Source organism: Eumetopias jubatus, unplaced genomic scaffold, assembly GCF_037043125.1.
Source record: "Eumetopias jubatus isolate StellerSeaLion01/CBP00866 unplaced genomic scaffold, mEumJub1_p1.0 scaffold_7, whole genome shotgun sequence".
NCBI classification, from domain to species: domain Eukaryota; kingdom Metazoa; phylum Chordata; class Mammalia; order Carnivora; family Otariidae; genus Eumetopias; species Eumetopias jubatus.
In genome coordinates, this window is record NW_028274813.1 from 137,070,134 (window position 1) to 137,089,764 (window position 19,631).

The following is a 19,631-nucleotide window of genomic DNA, read 5'->3' on the forward strand; positions in this document are numbered from 1 at the left end:
GGGAGGCGTCCAGACGTTCTCTTGGTGAAAAATGCAGGGGAGGAGACAGTAGTACACACGATCTACCTTTCAAGGCCACAGACATAGAACTCAGAAAATCAGTCCTAAACTCAAGTAAGTCTGCAAAGGAGTGGGCCTGGAGCATACTGAAATACATTTAGGGCCTAAGTATGCCTGGTAAGGGTTGAGCCCAACCTTCTTATGAAGACAATGGATCGTGCATCAAACCTTCAGATCACTGGATTGAAGGAAGAGGGAATATTACGCACAAGAAAGTGCCTGCTCGGAGAGGAAGAATGAAGGGGAGTAAGTCAGAGAGGGAGACGAACCAGGAGAGATGATGGACTCTGAAAAACAAACTGAGGTTTCCGGAGGGGAGGAGGGTGGGGGGATGGGTTAGCCTGGTGATGGGTATTGAGGAGGGCACATTCTGCATGGAGCACTGGGTGTTATGAACAAACAATGAATCATGGAACACTACACCAAAACAAATTATGTAATATATGGTGATTAAAATAACAATAAAAAATTAAAAAAAAAAAAAGAAAGTGCCTGCTCATTCTACTTCACTCCCCACAGGCTTTTTTTTTTTTTTTTTTTAAGATTGTATTTATTTATTTATTTTAGAGAGAGAGAGGAAGGGCAGAGGGAGAGGGAGACAGAGAATCTCAAGCAGACTCCACACTGAGCACGGAGCCCAATGTGGCACTCGATCCCATGACCCTGAGATCATGACCTGAGCTGAGATCAGAGTCAGATGCTCAACCAACTGAGCCACCCAGGGCCCTCCATAGGTTTTATAGTAGGTTGATGGTGGCCTCCCAAAAGGTATGTCCACCCAGAAGTAACTAAGTTAAGGATCTCCAGATGAGATTACCCTGGATTATTTGGGTGTGCCCTAAATTCCAATGACACGTGTCCCCATACAAGAAGACAGGAGGACAGCCCTTGGGAAGACAGAGACAGAAACAGAGACGGGAGGGATGCAGCCAGAAGCCAAGGAACGCCCGGAGCCAACAGAAGCTGGAAGAGGCAAGGAAAGATTCTCAGCTGGAGGCTTCAGAGGAGTTAATGCCCTATGGAGACCTTGATTCCAGACTTCTAGACTTCAGGACTGTGAGATCATAAATTTCTATTATTTCAAGCCATCCAGTGTGTCACCATTTGTTACAGCTGTTCCAGAGAGTAATATAGCTTTCAATAGTGGCCTTAATCAGGGCTGGGATTTTTCAATGTTTAAGAATCCATGAGGCTGTCCTGCTAATGGAGGATCTGGGATTCCCAGCTCGGCCAGACCTCCCCTCTCGTCGCTGGTGATGAGAACACATGGGACCCCAGAGGAGGGGCCACTGTGGCTGAGGCTGCCCTGGGAGGTGCCCTGGGCCAGGGAGAGATGCTCGAGGCAGCTGCTCTTTACCACTATTTTCAACCCCAGAACAGCTCTCCTGGTGTTCCCACCGGGGCCAACTCTGGCTAGAACCACCTCGCATACAGATCTGTAGCTCTCGCCCCAGCCACTCCCTGCCCGACAGGTCACACGGCCCTGCTTACCTCTCCCCTGTGAACCTCACTCTACCCCCAGGCTACTCTCACCTGGCCTTCCACAGCCAGCAGGCCGGGCTGTGCCGTGTGCCCTTCCCCCTTCTCTGGGCCACTTACTTATATTCATCTTCGGACCTCCACACGTGCTGGAAACCTTTTCTGACATCCAGGCTGGCCACTGAAGGGGTCCCCCTCAGGGCTCCTAGACTCCCCTGCCTGTCTCTTTACCACTGCCCTCACCCCCCAATGTGCACACTGTTATTCAGGAGCCCTTCTTTCCTCTCAGGAGGGATGACTGAGGTCACCCTTTTTTCCCCAGCTCTCAGCAAACACCTGCCCTGGAACAGGTACTAGCTCAGGAAAGCTTTGCTGGACCAAAGTATCGTCCTCTTTCTTACGGAAAAGGCAAATTGAAAACTGACACAGGATGAATACAAACTTCGGTGAGTCTCTGCCCGAGGTCAAGGGCTTGTCCCGCACCTCATTCTTCTGGCACTGGCCAGTCCATGATTGGATGTATCTGGGGGTCCATCTGATCACCCTCTGCTCCCCACTGACCTGTGGGCAGGACTGGGTTTTCCTCACCACTGTGTTTTAGTGTGCCAGGCAATGTGTGGCATATAGAAGGAGTTCACTAAATGCTTCCTGAACGCAGGAGTGAAGTTCAATGAATACATTTCAGATTACAAATATAACCACAAGTAGACTATTCAAAAACACATTTCAGAGAAGAAAATGCAATTGAGTCTTAATGACCACCCGATGACCTTGACTGATTTTTTTTTTTTTTTTTTTTTTTTTTGTGGAAGATCAACCATAAGTGATTTGGGGCAAGAGCAAGGTTTGCCAAACGTGTGGCCCAAACACAAATCATCTCTCTTAGCACACCTGTATAAACCTGTATAAAATGTCTTGATTTCTTCAAAGTCATGTTTTGAAGGTGGAACTTCATACTGACCCTTTTCCTTTTATCTATTTTTTTGGGGGTATGTTTCTTGCTAAACCTACAGCATATTTATCATAGAAAGTTATCTGCTCTGGGGAAGAGAATTCTAGGCATGCGGAAGACTTCATCCTCTTCCCAAGGTACGTGAATAGCAATGCTTTCTTTTGCCGGGGATGCCCCCACCCCATCTTTCTTCTTGAGAAGTCAAATTAAAATTAGGCATCTGGTGAATGCCATTCTAGAGAGAAGGTAAAATGTAAAGATGTGTATAAAGAGGGGACATAAATGAGCAGGATCCCACTAGATGGCCTGTGGGTGTCACGGGTGATCAATGCTTACTGAACTGTAAAAGTGTCCAAGTGTCATTCTGGCAGACGTGCCTTGGGCAGCCCTGGGCACATCCTCTTCCCTGTGGGCCACAGGCATGCTGCCAGACCAGAAGCTGGCCCAGCACAGCAGTCATGGGCTCGACAAGTGACAAACTGTTTGTTTTATAGCTTCCTCCCATAAGCCCTTGTCACCAGCGAGAGCATGAAAGCCCAGCTCTATTCCACCCAAAGCCACCATGTGCTCATGCCCTGCTACAAAGCCCTCAGTGGCTCATGGGGGACCCACTATGGCTTCAGAAGCCTGAGGAAGTTGGTAGGAGCTAGAAAGTCCTAGAAGGGGGCTCCACGGTCTTTGCCCTGAGATGCAGCTAAGGCAACAAAGGCCATTCGCAGAGATCCTTGCTCCCACACCTTCTCATGACCCTGCTACCTCCAGGGGAAGGGCACGCATTTGAACTGAGTTGCTAAACTCCCTTGAAGTGCCCACTGGTATGCTCAGTTTATTGAGAGTTAATTCTGTATAGGTTCTGTGTTCCATGCACGGTTGTATCCAGAGCGTGGGAGATAGCTCCTGCCAGCTCGCTTTTTTCTTTCTCCCTTAGTGTCATCAAAGTGAAGGGCAGCCTCTTCTGTAGTTGCTGAAGGACAGGGAATTCCCTCTATTGCTTGCTTGTGAGCAAGCCAGCCCTGACTGCAGGCCAGGAAATAGCTGTGGAAGAAGTCAGAGGCCAGACCCCCGAGGGCCAGGTGCCACCAAATCCTAAGACCTCCTCCAGGAGAGAACAAGCTCACCAGAAGGAATGTAGACGATAACCCTCTGTCTTCACTCTGCCTGTGGGAGGCTGGGTGGCCTGCCTGGGCTTCAGCCTCCAAGCTGTAAGGTCAGGGGGTCGGGTCAGCCCATTTCTGAGACGCCTTTGTACTCCATAGTCTCTGATGCTTAAGATCTTGGTTCCCGTCAACACTGACTCCTCTCAACACCTTGGCCCAACGTTCGTTGGGCCAGCTTTCAACCAGGTGAAGAGCTAAGAAGCTAACCCATGGAGTGGAGAATTGAAAGAAAGAAAAATAATACTCCCCGACAAGTGCAAGTCACCTTACAGCTTGCAAGGTGGCCCCTGTCATGTGATGGGCAACGGTTAATGCACACATGAAATGAGCCAGGAGCTAAGCTGGGGCCTTCTTCCCCTAGGGCCTAGGGTCCCTCAGGAATGGAAGGACAGGCGAACATCCCAGGGAGCCCCAGAAACTATAGGCAAAGTAGTGTGGACATGAGGACATGATTTCTTTTTTCCTCTGGAGAGAGAGAGAGAGAGAGAGAGAGAGAGAGAGAGAGAAAGAATCCAGAACTTTCATCAGCTTTTCAAAGGGGCCTGTGACTCCAAAATGGGTATGAACCATTGAATTCAGCTAGGCTCACAGAGTAGAAAGTGGATCAGGGCTTTCCATATGAGGAATTGAGAAGTGCAGTCACACTTATGTTCCTGGGGGTGGGGGGTCTGAGGGACCAGCCCCCCAAGCAAGCAATGACTGGATAGCCTCATTACCCTCAGTGAGACGCCCGAGCCCCTCCGAGGGTATCACCTTGGGGCGGGGTGGGGGATGCTGGGCTGCTCTGGCAGTTGCTCAGCTGGAAACCCAGGAGCCAGGGCAGTCGATGAGGGAGAAGAGAAGGAAGATGAACCAACAAAATAAAGGGTATCCTGACTCAGCTTAAAGACCCACCATCCTAGGGCGCCTGGGTGGCTCAGTGGGTTAAGCGACTGCCTTCGGCTCAGGTCATGATCCTGGAGTCCCGGGATCGAGTCCCGCATCGGGCTCCCTGCTCAGCGGGGAGTCTGCTTCTCCCTCTGATGCTCTTCCCTCTCGTGCTCTCTGGCTCTCATTCTCTCTCTCTCAAATAAATAAATAAAATCTTTAAAAAAAAAAACAAAAAACCCACCATCCTTCTCCTCCCACGTCGCGGAGGCAACCGGGACCTAGCCCCCAATCCACATCCCCACCCACAGCCAGAGCCGAAACCCATCTCCAGCCCTTGCCATCCAAGCCGAACCACGTGGGCCATGACTGTTTCACTTGGTGAGAAATGACAGCACTCATTCTGCCCGTTTCGCAGAGTAGGAAGTGTGAAAGAACTTTGGGAAATGGACTCTCCTCGTTCATTTGTAAGTTAGTTCTTACTCTGCTGAAAGGAAAGAGAAGGTAGTCCTGTGCCCCCTTGAGTATCACCTGCCTCTACTCATGGACAACAGGGCAGGTGGCTAGGGCTTAGCCCCCCCACCCCCACCCCCGGTGTTCACCAAGTCGACACTGGTCAGCACTGTCACTACCGCCGTACACGATGCAGTGTGGTAGTTCATTCAAGCCCTTTCTCGGATTCTTGTCATCATGTTACAAAGGCGGGCCACAACTCATTTCTAATGTCGTTATATAAAAAGAAGGGGATAAGCAAATGATAACAGATATACCTTGATTATGTGAACCTACTCTGTGCAAACTGAGATATGTTTCAGTAAACATTGACCAAGCGTCTGTCTACTATTTCCTGGGTAGTCTGCTAGACTCGTAAGGCAATAAAAACAACTCAGATGTGGCCTTGGCCCTCGAGAACTTTATAATCCACTGGAAAGAGGTGGGCTCACATGCTTCTATCTATAAGCCCTTGCACCTCAGGTCAGCTTACCTTCCCATGGCCTCTCCTCGGGATCTGGAAAACTGCAGTCTCCCCAGCCTCGTGCTCCCAGCCCCCTGGGAACCATCTGTAGCTCCTGTCAACCCCGGCCCTGTCGCTTACCAGATTCCAAGCACACTAAACCACTCATCACTCCCACCAAACACTGCCGTGCACTCCTGTGTGCTCCCACCTGGGCCCTCGATCTTGGTACTATTTCCAAAATGGCCAGGAAACAGATGTTTACAGGAACAAAAGGGAGGAGGCCGTGGTCAAGTAAATCCAACAGCGGCCCAGCTGGACAGGCTTCTTTCCTGCTCTTGTGTGCACTGGGAGCCTCAAAGAGGACAGCACAATTTCTCCTACGTCCACGTGACCACTAAACCCTTCAAGATGGTGCATCACCTGTGACCGCGGGCAGCTCAGAATGAACGCTGGACATGGAGCCCCCACCTAGAACCTCTCTGGCCCTGCCACGCTCAAGTGTCCGACTGGGACGAGAGCAGTGAGATAAACAGACATGACCCCTCCGCTCTTGGAATCCAGTGAGGAAGTCTCACAAGTCTAGAATATAAACATACAACCGTATGGAGAGCAGGTCAAATCAGAGGATGCTGAGCTAACTTCTGGTGGCAGGCACACAGGAGCTGAGACGAGTGAGGAAGAGACAGGGTCTGCAGGAGGAAAGAGCCAATGCCACATGAGGGGGGCTGGAAAGGCCAGTGTGGCTGGGGTCCAGGGGCCACAGAGAAGCCAGAGGAAGAAGGCAAGGAGCTCCCAAGGGCCAGTGGCAGCATCCCATATGTGTTTCACAGGATCTCTTGGGAGGGCGGCAAGCAGACCGGTGAGGGGTGAGGAAGCCCAGGGCAGACCAGTGAGGGGGGCAGGGCAGTGGTCCAGGTGAGAGCGGGCCGGGGTGCGGGGAGCGACACGGGACAAGGGCAGCGCAGAGTTGTATAGGAGACGGAACAAGTGTGGTGTGAGGGAGGTTGCTGCTCACGCCGTGGATGCAGATGATGTTTCTCTTTGAGACAGAGGTAGGGTCAGAGGTGGTCAGCTGGGTCGGGGACGCGTGGACTTTGACATGTCTGTGAGGCATCTAGGCGGAAGCATCGAATGTGCTGGTGGAATAATAAAGCTCCGTGTTTTTGAAGTGTATTTTAAAATTCTAATTTTTTTTTTTTTTTTTTTTACCAGTTCAGAGTAGCCATTCCACTTGACCCAGTCAGGTCGTCCTGAAAACATGAAGAGGCACCTGGAGATGTCTCTTGTCCTCAGATGGACAAATCCATTGGACCCTGGGTGGCGGCCCTCCCCTGCCCTTGGCCCCCAGCTACCAGTTCATCGACCCTGAGAGCAACGTGGTCACTTACTGTCTATGTGCTTGAATTTGCCAGGAACTTTCTATTTGCACTTCGAATGGCTCTCGCACACAAAACTCTCAGATAAAACTCCATCTGTGGTTAGTGGAAAGATCTGCTTAAACGTTGCATCACTGCTGGAAAGAAACCTGAGCTTTGATTAAACTCTGGGGGCAAAGTCCCATCCCACAAAACAGAATGCCTACTCTGGTCGTAGAAACCATTTCCAACTTCTGAGCTTAAAACACTGACATAAGGCCTCGAACCGAAGCCTCCCACCGCCCCAGAAGGAGCCACGGAGGGCCTGCCTGATAACATCTTTATCCTTCCATTTCTGTCATCAATCTGGCTGAGAACGGAAAGGAAGGGAAGGGCTGAGCCACAGTCATCGCACTAAAATGTAAGGGTTGGAAGATGCAGCCAGCCACGCTGAACTATAAGCCAGCTTGGAACAAAATCAAAACAAGTAATTTAAAAAAAATTTGTGAGCCCTTACAGCCATTGGCCGATGCTTCTGTAACATCCACCCTTCTCCAGACTTTTGGCAAAAGAACAAGTTAAAAACAAATGCTTTCAGTTTGCTTAAATGACAGCCCTTGGAAAAACCCAGTGACTGATACTGCGCGCGCGAAGAACAGTCGGGTTGTTCTCCCAAGGAGAGGGCTGATCCACAAAGCCCTTGGAGCAAAATGGCCCTTTTCCGAGGGTGGTTAGAAAAAGCATCGAGTAAAGGTAATTAAGAATGTAAAGAAAAATGACGGCACAATTCTGGGATGGGATCCGCGCAAAAAAAAAAGAAAAATGCTGAATAAACGCGTGTGTCTGTTCGCGTGCGTGTGAAAGGGAGTCTTCAGTCTTCAGTAGTCCCTCCCCGCTTGTGTTTTGTTTTGTTTTGTTTTGCTTTGTTTTGTTTTGTTTTGTAACAAACGTACATTCTATCAGCTCTTTTGTGAGGTAGGGGTGGATTGTAAATTCCATCCCTTATCAAAGCGCTTTTTATACAATAGGGGCTGGAGCTAATTACAATAAAATACCATCTGCATTCAATCGCACTGTACTCGAAGCCCTGTAATGTTCATTTCCAGTGTGGTCATTCGAACCCAACGGTGACTTTGCATTCCAGTGTCTCTGAATAATGTTAACTCATCTTGTCCTTCCCTTAATAATACTAATCACACAATCTCCACATGCCTAGGTGTTGCCGAAATGCTTCACTGGTGTAGGAAAGCGTTCTGGAGCGCTGCAAGAAGAGGTGACACGAAACACTTGGGTAAAACAGCTAGTTTTGCCCAATATTTCATCAGAATGACGAGGCCAAGTAAATATTAAGTCAGTCAGACTGACAGCTAATTGATGTGGTTTGTATTCAACTAGACTGATTTAAACAGGGGGATTTCGCTTGCGATTCTGAATTCATAATTGGGTCAGATGTCTCTCTGCTTTCCCCGCGGCTACAAATTTAATTAGTGCTGCGAGAGAGCAGTTTCCAATCGCACGGAAGAGGCAGGCAGGGCTGGAATGTGCAGGCTGTTTACCTTTTCTCTCTTTCTTCTATAGTGGAACGATGCTTTGATAGCAGCCGTGCCAGGAGCTTATTAAGCTCTTGTATAAAAGGGACTTTTATTTGAAAGAAGCCTAACTGCCACAGTCTTTGCTAAGAGAAAGTCTATCCTTCCTTCTCGTCCCTTCAAGGACACGGCTGATCGCTGGGAATGGTTTGCCCTAGTCCCAAACGGAACGGAGTACTCTGGATGCACCTCAAAAGCCCCGCACCTTAGATGCTGCAGCAGAAGCGGGTCTGGACACACCTACCCCGCACCCTCAAGCCTTCCCCGGGCTCCTTCTCTGCTGCTTCGAACAATCTCATGCCCGACTCTGGTGCCCTGCTCTGCTGGGAGCTCACCCAGGGCAGACACCAGCTGGGTGGGCATCTCTGCTTCCCCTGGGGCACAGGGCCTGGTACCCAGCAGGTACACAATCAATATTTGGGGAAGGAAAGGAAGTGCAGGCAAGTTGAATACCTTTAAATGTTTTTGGGTTTTGTCTTTTTAGGTTTTTTGTTTGTTTGTGTTTGTTTTTAGTTTTTTAATTTATTTACTAGAGAGAGAGAGAGCACAGAGGGAGAGGGAGAACCGGACTCCTCACTGAGCAGAGAGCCCAACGTAGGACTCGATCGCAGTACCCTGGGATCATGACCTGAGCTGAAGGAAGATGCTTAATCGACTGAGCCACCCAGGCACCCCTGTTGTTGTTGTTAAGATTCATTTATTTATTTATTTTGAGAGAGAAAGTGAGTGAGTGGGGGGATGGGCAGAGGAAAAGGGGAGATAAAATCCCGAGCCGACTCTGTGCTGAGCACAGAGCCCAACGTGGGGCTCCATCCCTGGACCGAGATCATGACCTGAGCCGAAATCAAGAGTCGGACGCTTGACCAACTGAGCCACCCAGGTGCCCTGGATACCTTTAAATGCTTTAAAATTTAGTCACTTAAAAAAAAAAAAAAAGGATGTCTATAAAACTCAGGGCCTATTTGAACTCTGCTGTAGTTCTAACAATGGAGAAACTGCTAAATTCTCAGAACGCCCTGTGGAAAAGGGGCCAAGAAATGCACTGCCCCATTATCTTCTCATTGCATGCTTCTGTGGGGGGATGGGGGCGCCCCCATTCAAACGGCTTGCCCTTTGTTGTAACTATCTGTGCGGTCACAATTTAATAACTCTGAAGACTTCCGATGAAGAATAAGCATGTCGTCTTCACAAGACTGAGCACACTGTTTGCTTGGAAGTGAAACTGTGGAGGGCCTGGCAGCAACTCTCTTCCTAGCTCAGAAGTTTCTCAACGCTTTGACCAATGCTGCCACTGTGAATCTCAGCACCCCCGTTGCAGCCTCAAAGAATGCACGTTTCTTTGGTGACCAGCACAGAGTACCCCTTCCTCTCAATTTTACACTGACGGAAGCATTGGGTCTGCTCATCCTTCTCTGATTGTCCCGTTCTGTGGGAATCAGCAACTACAATCTGGCTCTGCTTCCAAGAGGAAAAAAATATACCAGCCCCTTTGAAAACCCATTCCTTCCAATTCCACAGTGTGAACGCACGTAGGTATAATCATAGCCCCCGATGACCAGGTGAGCTGATGTACGTTAAAGTGCTCAAACACACAGCAGTCCCTTAATAAACATCGAATTCTTTTTCCCTGCTATGAATGAATAATGGGATTAGCATAATGCTTCATACCTATTTCCTTCTATCTAACCACCTATCCATTCATCCACCCGCCTATAAAATCAACTCAGAAATATGTACAAGACATGTCTGCCTCGTCACAGCCCAATTACATGAATGAGTTCCACGAGGACCAGTTTCTCATGTGCTCGAAATCAGAACACCACAAAGTGATACTCTGGAGAAGCTTGTTTCAGGTACTGTGCCCAGGGATAGCCCATCTCTCCCGCGCACCCCCCCCGCCCCCCAGCTCAGCCATTACAAAAGGAGCCATGATGGTCAGTGGGGTGACCTGGGACAACACCAAGAACCCATTTCTCCACGGAAACTTTATTATAAATATTCTGTGGGAATAAAGACATAGTATTGTGTACCAGCTTGGAAACCCAAACTAACACTTAGCACATTGCTTTTAAGAGAAGGCGATTTCCACGTTCGAAAACTATGATTTACCAATGGCCTCATTTCTTTGTTGGGACCGCTACTGCTTCTCACATGAACTTCATCTTCCCTCCTAGCACTCATCACCCTGTGACAGATCACCTATTTTTCTACTTACTGCTTCATTTTCTATCAGCCTGACCACCCACTCCAATGTGCTGCTATGGACAGAGCCTGACCCATGGCTGGTATTCCAACATCACCTGCTGAATGAAACGAAGTCCTCAAAAGCTAACCTGACCATCTTGAAGTGTTAAGCTTACCAAGTATCTGTTGACTGGCATTTGTGAAATAATATCTCAAATCTATTCAGAGAGGTTGTATAATTAATGACCCAATAAACATGAATTATATGAAAACAAATTGTTAGCCTCTTGGCAAATTATACTTGTTCTAATCTCAAAGATCACATGAATTTGCAAGGGGAAAACAGTTATATTTACTGCCCAAGTTTTTAAATTCATGGTAACCATTAAGACATGTGTTATGACAGTCACAAAAACATCCATCAGCCCAATCTCTGATTTCATTACTAAAACACTAGCTTGAATTGCCTAATCTTTTTGCTTTTGTGGGTAGTATTCATATACTTATCTCCTCTGATTACTGTGTGTTTTGTTGATTTTTAAAGATTTAAAATATCAATAGATATATACTCATTTGATTGTTGCTTCAAACTGAAGTCCAGAATTGAAATTCTCCAGTCTGACAAGAGACCAAATATTTTGAGCACTCAGATGGTCTGATGTGTTGCTGTGTATCTGTCTTGCTTTATTCAAAGCAGATAAGGAAAACTAATGACTATGTAGCATCACGTTAAAAATCAAGACTCAGTTATTTTTAGAACCACAGACCCAAACTAAAAGCAAACAACACTCCAGGCCTTAGGAAAGGGTCCTATCCAAGGAGCAGAGATCTGTACCTGGGGGTCCATTCTGAGGAAGGTATGAGGGCCTCTGCTACTCAAAGTCGATCTTTTAAAGGTTTTGCTATGATAAAAATGGTAGTAATCTTCCAGGTTTCCAATCTGCAAAACAAGAAGCAGGATGTTATCAGTTAATACAGTCTTTTTAAAATTTTTTTAAGATTTTATTTATTTGAGAGAGCGAGCACACAAGCAGGGGGGAGGGGCAAAGGAGAGGGAGAAGCAGACTCCCCACTGAGCAGAGTAGATGCAGGGCTGGATCTCAGGTCCCTGGGATCACGACCTGAGCCAAAGGTAGACGCTTAATTGACTGAGCCACCCAGGTGCCCCCAGTAAATAGTCTTTTTTTTTTTTTTTTTTTGAGAGAGAGAGAGCACGAGAGGGAAGAGGGTCAGAGGGAGAAGCAGACTCCCCGCTGAGCAGGGAGCCCCATGCGGGATTCGATCCCGGGACTCCAGGATCATGACCTGAGCCGAAGGCAGTCGCCCAACCAACCGAGCCACCCAGGCGCCTCCCGGTAAATAGTCTTATAACCGGCTTCAAAAATCCTCCTTCCCACAAAAATCTTCCCCTTCTCTGAGAGACTCGTTCTGCTCCCAAAGGACACACACTCTCCATTACGCTTTCCCACTCATCTCTCTGGCCAATATTCAGTGTTTACAAACACGAAGGTGGATTTAGATACTCCTTTTGGGACAAAAAATGCAGGGTAGTATTTCCAATGAAGCATATGCTCTTCCAAATCTTGTGGTAAGTTCATAGCCTTTAAAATTTGTCCTCTCTTGGCCAAGTTTTGTAGACAAGAATTAATGTTCATTTAGGGTCAAGCATCCCTGAAGTAGCTAAGTTAGTGTCAAGTCAGGCCTACACCAAAATATTCATTTATAAACAAACTCCATACTCTCCACCCCACGGGTAAACTGAAATATCTAAGAATGAACGTTCGCTCCCAAGTGCAACAAGGGAGCCAAAGAAAACACGCGGGTCCATCTGCTTGGGGATTGTGAAAAGGTCAGATGAGAACATCCAAACGCCCAGGGTGTCCCAATTTTCTGCCAGGGGTGGTTTGTCGAGACAGATTTCAGCTTGAGGGCTGGACAGAACCAAGAGAAGCAGTGGATGTGGCCTTCAGGACAGGCGGGCCCTCGTGCCTCAGTGACCCTTGAGTATCAGGACGTTGTTCTCAGAAGACCTGTTTCTTGTTCTGACTTTTATTGGTTGTTGAAACTAGCTTGTTGGTCACCGTCCGTGAAAGCAGAGCCTTTTAAATGAGACTGGACCAAATATTACACAGACTTTCGAGCTGCCCTTCTCAGCCGAAACTATCCTAGTTTCTTTTCCAGTTTCTGATCAAAGGACGAATTTAGGACAATTTGTACTCTAGAGTGGCACACATGTGGTGATTCTGATATGAACATGGTTCAAACCCTGCCCTCCCCCTTCACCACCACTGGCCATGTGACCTTGGGCAAGGGCATTCGCCCCCTGTGAATCTTGATTCTTTCTGTGTAAAGTGGGGATAAAACTACCCAACCACTGGAGTTAAGAATAACTAAAGTCTGCATAACTCACAACAACCTTTAGCTACACCCACCTCACTCAAGCCATTTTGTCTGCTGTGACCTGACCCCAGGAGGGCTGACCGGCCTGGGGGGAGACCTGGATGGATGTGGATGCTCTGAGTGGCCATTTCCACATCCTTCCACAAGGCCAGAGTCCTCCAGCACTCCCGCCCTCATTTCCAGCAATCCCAGGCAGCTGGGCTCCCTCCTGTTCATGAGTGGCAGGAGATACCCTGTTTGTCCTTGAAATTAAAATCCTCCTTTTTCACTTAAGCTTGCTCCCGTGTGTTCCTGTTGCTTACGACTATGGAACACTGAATACTATGATTAGTCGTGAGGACTAAACAGATATCCTCTGTATTGTGTCTAGAATCTGGTGGGTGTCACCCAGTGCTGGCTGGTGTGGGGAGCTGGGTGGGATTCTCTGTCTGGCTCCTCTTCACGGCAACTCCATTCTCCTCATTGGGACCAGGATGCTTTCGATTTTGGCCAAATCTGGGTCTGCATTCTAACTTGACCCCTTCCTGCGGGGTGACCTGGGCTTAAGACCCTCTTTGAGTCTTAGTTTCCTCATGAAAACAGGAACTACTGCCTTGAAGGGTTGCTGTAAGACTTAAATTACATAAATCTAGAGAGAGCAAGCGGAGTGCCCAGCAGGTAGTAAGTGCTCAACAGATGGTTTTCCACAATGAACATTCTCAGTTCATTTTCTACCTTGAGGCATTTTTTCCTACGACCATAAACCTCATGATTTTGGCCCTATTTTGCACAAAAGCACTTTTATTTCTCCTACAGATAAGTCACCTTGCTCACTTCTTCAACAGAGTTAATCGCCATATATGTCAAAGGCTCCTCCTCACGCACGCCAGAGCTGTGATTTAGAACCAGAAGCAATAATGGAGTCTTAACTTCGAGCCGTATTCAATCAGCCTGTTTGCTTCTGAGCTGCCACCATCCCTGGGCGATGTTTCACGACTTCTGGTCTTTTAACTCTGGGCATTCAAGTCAATTCCCATTCAGGGACATGGAGAAACTAAGAGGTGAATCAAATTTGCTGGCAAAGGGATGGATGGCTTGCAGAGCTGCTGACCCTAAGCAAACCCATATCAGGGCGGTCCTGAAAGCCATTCAGGGCAGCACCTGGCCTTAGGGCAGCCACGCTGGGCCAGAGGCAACCAACCCCAAGGCCATCCAGCTTCCTGCCACTGAGCCACCATGACCATCCTTAGCAACGGCTCAAAGGGTCTGAGCTAATGAGAGTTGTTCTGCTCGAGCAATCCTTTGGAAGAAGAGATGCTCCCCCATAGTGCTGACCGAGTGGCATCAGTGACCGATGCCACATCTGTTTGGAAACTTCTGTCCAGCCCAGCATGGGGGTGGAAGGTCCACTCCCAGTGCAGAGAAGGGGACACCAGCCCAGGTTGTCCTCCTGCCCCTACAAAGCTAGCTGTAGAAGCTGGAATGTGTTTCAGAAAAAAAGGCGAGGGGGTCAGGGCATTTGCCGTTCATAAATTTGAAAGCAGCTGAAGGGTCCTTCTGAGATTCTGGGTACCTCTGTCCACCCTCTGGGTCCTTATGGAGTAGGGTTGAGGGGGAGGGAAGCAGCCACAGTCCTTCCTCACAACCAAAGATTTGAGGCCAGATAGTGTAATTCAGGGCAGCGTGGGACAGAAAGCGTCACCCGATACTGGAATTACTGTGAGGGGAGGAAGAAGAGCCCAGATCCTCAGGAGGGAGAGCCTTGACTCCCTGGTGGGCACGCATAGTTTGCAGACCAGATTAACGTGATGCCCCCAAGGTAGGGTTACGACTGTCCTCCCAAAGCCTGTAGAGAAGCTGTGGTTAATAAAATACCAGTTCTTTCAGAGTAGGGAGCAGAAAACTGTGGCCCATGGGCCAAATCTGGTCTGCCTCCTATTTATCTTATTTTTTTGGAGGTAAAATACACATCATATAAGATTTACCATGTTAACAATTTTTAAGCTTGCATGCAGCTTAAAGGCCACTGAGTACAATGTTCTGTGACCAACACCACCATCCATCTCCAGAACTTTTTCATCTTCCCAGACTGAAACCGCACCCATTTCACTAACTCTCATTCCCCCCTCCCCACCATTCTACTTGCTGTCTCTGTGAGTTTGATAGCTTGGGATAGCTCGTATGAGTAGAATCATTTGTGCTTTTGTCACTGGCTTATTTCCCTAAACATGATGTCCTCAAGGTTCATCCATGTCGTGACATTTGTCAAGATATTTTTCCTTTTTAAGGCTGAATAATATTCCCTTGGATGTGTGCACCACATTTTGTTTATCCATTCATCCACTGATGGACACATGGATTGCTTCCTCCCTTTGGTTGTAGTGAATGATGCTGCTATGAGTATGGGTATGCAAATATCTGTTCATGACCCTGTTTTCAGTGCTTTGGGCTATATATACACCTCTCATTTTTATCAATCAAGCTTTACTGGAGTACAGCCACACCCATTCATTGACCTACTGCCAGAGGCTGTTTTCATAATACGATGGCAGAACTGTGGAGTTGCTACAGAGACCCACAAGCCTAAAATATTTCATATGTGGACTTTACAGAAAGAGTCTGCCAGGGCGCCTGGGTGGCTCAGTTGGTTAAGCAACTGCCTTTGGCTCAGGTCATGATCCTGGAGTCCTGGGATCGAGTCCTGCATCGGGCTCCCTGCTCAGCAGGGAGTCTGCTTCTCCCTCTGACCCTCCCCCCTCTCATGCTCACTCTCTCTCATTCTCTCTCTCAAATAAATAAATAAAATCTAAAAAAAAAAAAAAGAAGAAGAAGAGAGTCTACCAACCTATGATTTAGAGCATTTGCTGCTGGGTGTATTTTGGGAGTCCAGCAAAGGCTCTGACGATGAACATGGCTTCATGACGATGAACAAGTCCTTCTCTGGTCCTCAGCTTGCCTGCCACAGCAGTGTCAGCCCCAGGTATGCCCCTCCCAACTCGGGGAGTTGCTCCTTTAGATCTCTGGGTATCTACAGGAGCTAAGAGGGCGGGATGGCTGGGAAGCCCCCATTCTCCCATCCAAGTACTAACCAGGCCTGACCCTACTGAGCTTCCGAGATCAGATGAGATCGGGCACATTCAGGGTGGTATGGTTGTAGACTGGAAAGCTCCCATTCTCGAGCAGGGTCACTGGGGACATGGCCACTAGCCTGGTTAAACATGAGGGACACCTGATCGTTCTGTGGCCCTGACCTACAGATGAGGGTATGGGAAAGAAGCATGGGCACAGCCCCATTTTACAGATGGGAAAGAAAACAGGCCCAGGGAGTTAAGCCCCATTGTTACCCTCAGAGTTTCCCAATTCCTGAACCAGGAATTTCCCCTCTCAACCCACAGATGAGTAGGTGACAAGACCTGACACCAAATGACCTACAGTACACAAATTCGGGTTTAGGATGATTGCAACACATTTGGTACACCTTCAGGGTCAAACTGACAAGAGCCGGAATCATAAGAATGGATAGAAAAACAGGGGCAGCATAAAGACTTTTTGAATTCAAGGTAATCTCCTAAGTGAGGAAACATCCTTATTTTGATTTGATTTCTGCACTAAGTAGCTTCTCCTCCCGGCTTGGCAGGCCTAGCGATCGATCCCATGCCATCCCGCGCTATGGCCCGGGGTGGTGTTTATACCAGGCCCCCCTGTGCTCCTGTGGTCACCACTCATGTGCTCTGTGAACCACGTCCCGAGCCAGGATGGAAGCAGCCTACCTTTATGAACACAGGGTACAGGGTCTCCCACAGAATCCTGCTGTTTGAGGGCCCCAGTGGCCTCCCCTTCCTTCCCCTCCTTGAGAATGGAAGAGAAATTCTTCCCCCAGCATCCCAGGCTGCCTCCCCGTCCTGCTCAGCTCTGAGTGCTTCCAGAACCTACCTCACCTGGCTCTCCATCAATGAAGCTGATCTCTAGTCTACAAGGTGTCTTTTTTTTCAAGTCATAACATAAAATTTCAGTAAGTGCCTTTTCTCTTTCTTGTCTGTGTATTTTCACGATGCATTAATTAGAGCCAGTCCCTTAGTACCCCATCCAAGAAAATGAACAATCTGCTGAATATGGAACGCTCGTGTCTCTTTACTCAACAGTGATATGTAATTATACACATTAGTTGATAAAATTGGTAACATCATTAAAACATCATTAAAAACCCTGCTAAGTGTTCTGGGCCACAGCATTGCAAGAAATGAGATCAAAGAACCCACAGTGAAAAGAGTTGAGTGTGGTTTCTCCTTAACACGGTACTCTGTTAGCCTCTAAAAAAAATTTAGATAATGGATGCATATGGTACAAAATATGGACAATACAAAGGTGCACAGAGTTTGTAGGGAATGGCAATTCTCCCTCCTTCTCCTGCCTTCCAGCCACTGAGGGTCCCTGACTTTTACTTGGCTCATAAGAGCAGCTGACCCTTGCTGAGCGCTCACTGCCTCCCAGGCAGGAAACTCACAGTTTAGATGCATTCACCTGTTTGATTCTCACAACATCCCTAATGCAGTAGATGCTATGATTATCCTCATCTTGCAGTTGGGGAAACTGAGGCACCGAGTGGTTATGTAAGACCACATCTTTAGTAAGCAGCACTGTCAGGATTTGAGCTCAGAGTTCACACTCACAACCATCACCCCTTCGCCTCTTGACACATTTCCGGCATCAGTGGCCACGGGGGACCCCATTCACCTTGGTTTTCATCCTTAGCAGCGGGTTTATTCACAGAGGGCCAAGCGGCTCAACAAGGGTCCACTCTCCTTCATTTCAAGCAGAAATCATGAGAGCCATATATTATATTCCATGCACGTATCTATCCCATTACGTCCATACGTGAGCATGTGTGTGCCTACGTACATATGGATATGTGTTTATGTATTTATACGGGCATATATGTATCTGCGTGTGAATGCACGTATTCAACTATATGTATACACATGCATGTATGTATATGGAAGTGCAAATGTTTATGAGTGTATATTTGTATGTATTCAGATACATATGTGTGTAGGTATATGGATGTAGGAGGGTATACGTATGTACACACAGGTGTGTGAGCGTGTATATATACATGTATGTGTGTATTCAGATATGTGTGTATATCCATGTGTGTAGGTATACAATTGTGTGTGGGTGTTTATGTAAGATTCACCAATAAATGGCTCTGAAATACAGCCAGGCAAGTCTTCGGTTTTCCCACAGCCCTCATAGCCACGTGGACCTCCTAAGCCCACTGCTAATTGCCCTAATTCAGAAGTTCTGGGTCTGTGGCCTCCACCTTGGTCACAGTCAGTGGACAACATGAGCACAGCGGCTGTGGACTAGCCCCCTGCACTGCCCCCCCAGATGAAGGTTCCAGTTCCAGGGGTCCCAGTCACCACTGCCCATGTGGATTCTGAAACTCTTCCCTGGCAGACGTGGAGCTGCATCCAGGGACCGTGTTGAATTCCTTTCCAGGAGGCTGCACCTCCCTTGCCTGGCTAATCCCCACTGGCCTTCCAGGCTCGGCTCAGCACCAGCTCCTCTGTGAAGCCTGTCCCACCCACACGGGTGCCGAGCACACCTGTGCTCTACAGGCTGAGTCCTCGGGGGCCCAGGCCATACCCTAGCCATCTCTCTCCTTGTTCCTGGCAGAGTGTAGTGGGAGGGGAGCAGCCCCCACGATGTGCGTGTCCCAGATGACTCAACCAGAGCAGCCATCCTGGGGTTGGCATCTTCTTGCCACCCTCACTCACTTCCAGATCTGCTCCTCCTCCCGAGGAGTCCCTTGTCTTGCTGAACGGCACCATATCCCCCACATGTGTCCAGTGCCACCGAACCCTCTGCAAGTGACCTGTTGAAGGGTTCAAGCCTGGCTGAACCCCATCGCCACTGCCCCAGCAGAGGTGGCCCCATTGCCCTGCTTGAACCAAGGCAGGCCCCTGGCCTCTGACTCTTCTGCACCATTACACTGCCATTCCCACCCCAGCTCTGCCTCCTCTCAGTAGAGGAAGCCTCAGCCCCTCACGGGGCACATAAAGATCTCCACCACTGGGCCACACCACCTCTCGGCCACAGGCCTGGCCCCACCTACACCACCTCTGTCCTCCGGTGATGCTGTGTGCGGGAGGGACTCTGCTGTCACCTGCTATTTCACACCTCCGAGCCTGCTTGTACCAGCCCCTTCCCCCCAATAAGACCACCTCCCACTCTGTTTTCAACCATCCTCTGAGCTACCACTGCCTCCAGGAAGGCCTCGTAGACCTCCCAGGCCCAGGTCTGCCCTGGTTGCTGTCACAACCCACCCTCCCTCCATCCTTCCACTGTAAGCTCTCAAAGACAGGAATTGTCTGTAAATCCTCAGGCCTTGGCCATGTCAGGAACGTGGCAGGAGCTCAAAAATGTTTGGTGAAATGAACAGACTTCAAGTGACACTGGAAGGACACACACGTCTTCCCCTTTCCCCCTACATATTAGTTGTCCAGTGTGGCCCTGGGGCCAACTAAGACCCCAGCCCCGTGACTGTTGTCTTGCCATTAGGGCTCTTTCTAGCCCCCCTCCCAGGACAGTCCCCCCTCCCAGGACCATCTACCAGCTGTGTGGCCTGGGCCGGGCCCCATGCAGCTCCTC

At 48.7% G+C, this 19,631-nt stretch overlaps 1 protein-coding gene across 4 annotated transcripts in view; it reads right to left on the reverse strand.

Moving 5' to 3' along the window:
• PCSK6 (proprotein convertase subtilisin/kexin type 6) overlaps window positions 1–19,631 on the reverse strand; it is a 186,200-nt gene that overhangs the window by 128,189 nt on the left and 38,380 nt on the right. For all 4 annotated transcript variants that reach the window (XM_088025206.1, XM_088025204.1, XM_028122802.2 and 1 more), the window contains exon 2: window positions 11,437–11,541. In XM_088025206.1, coding sequence (XP_087881332.1) covers window positions 11,437–11,541 — 105 coding nt within the window. The remainder of the gene's footprint in view (window positions 1–11,436; window positions 11,542–19,631) is intronic.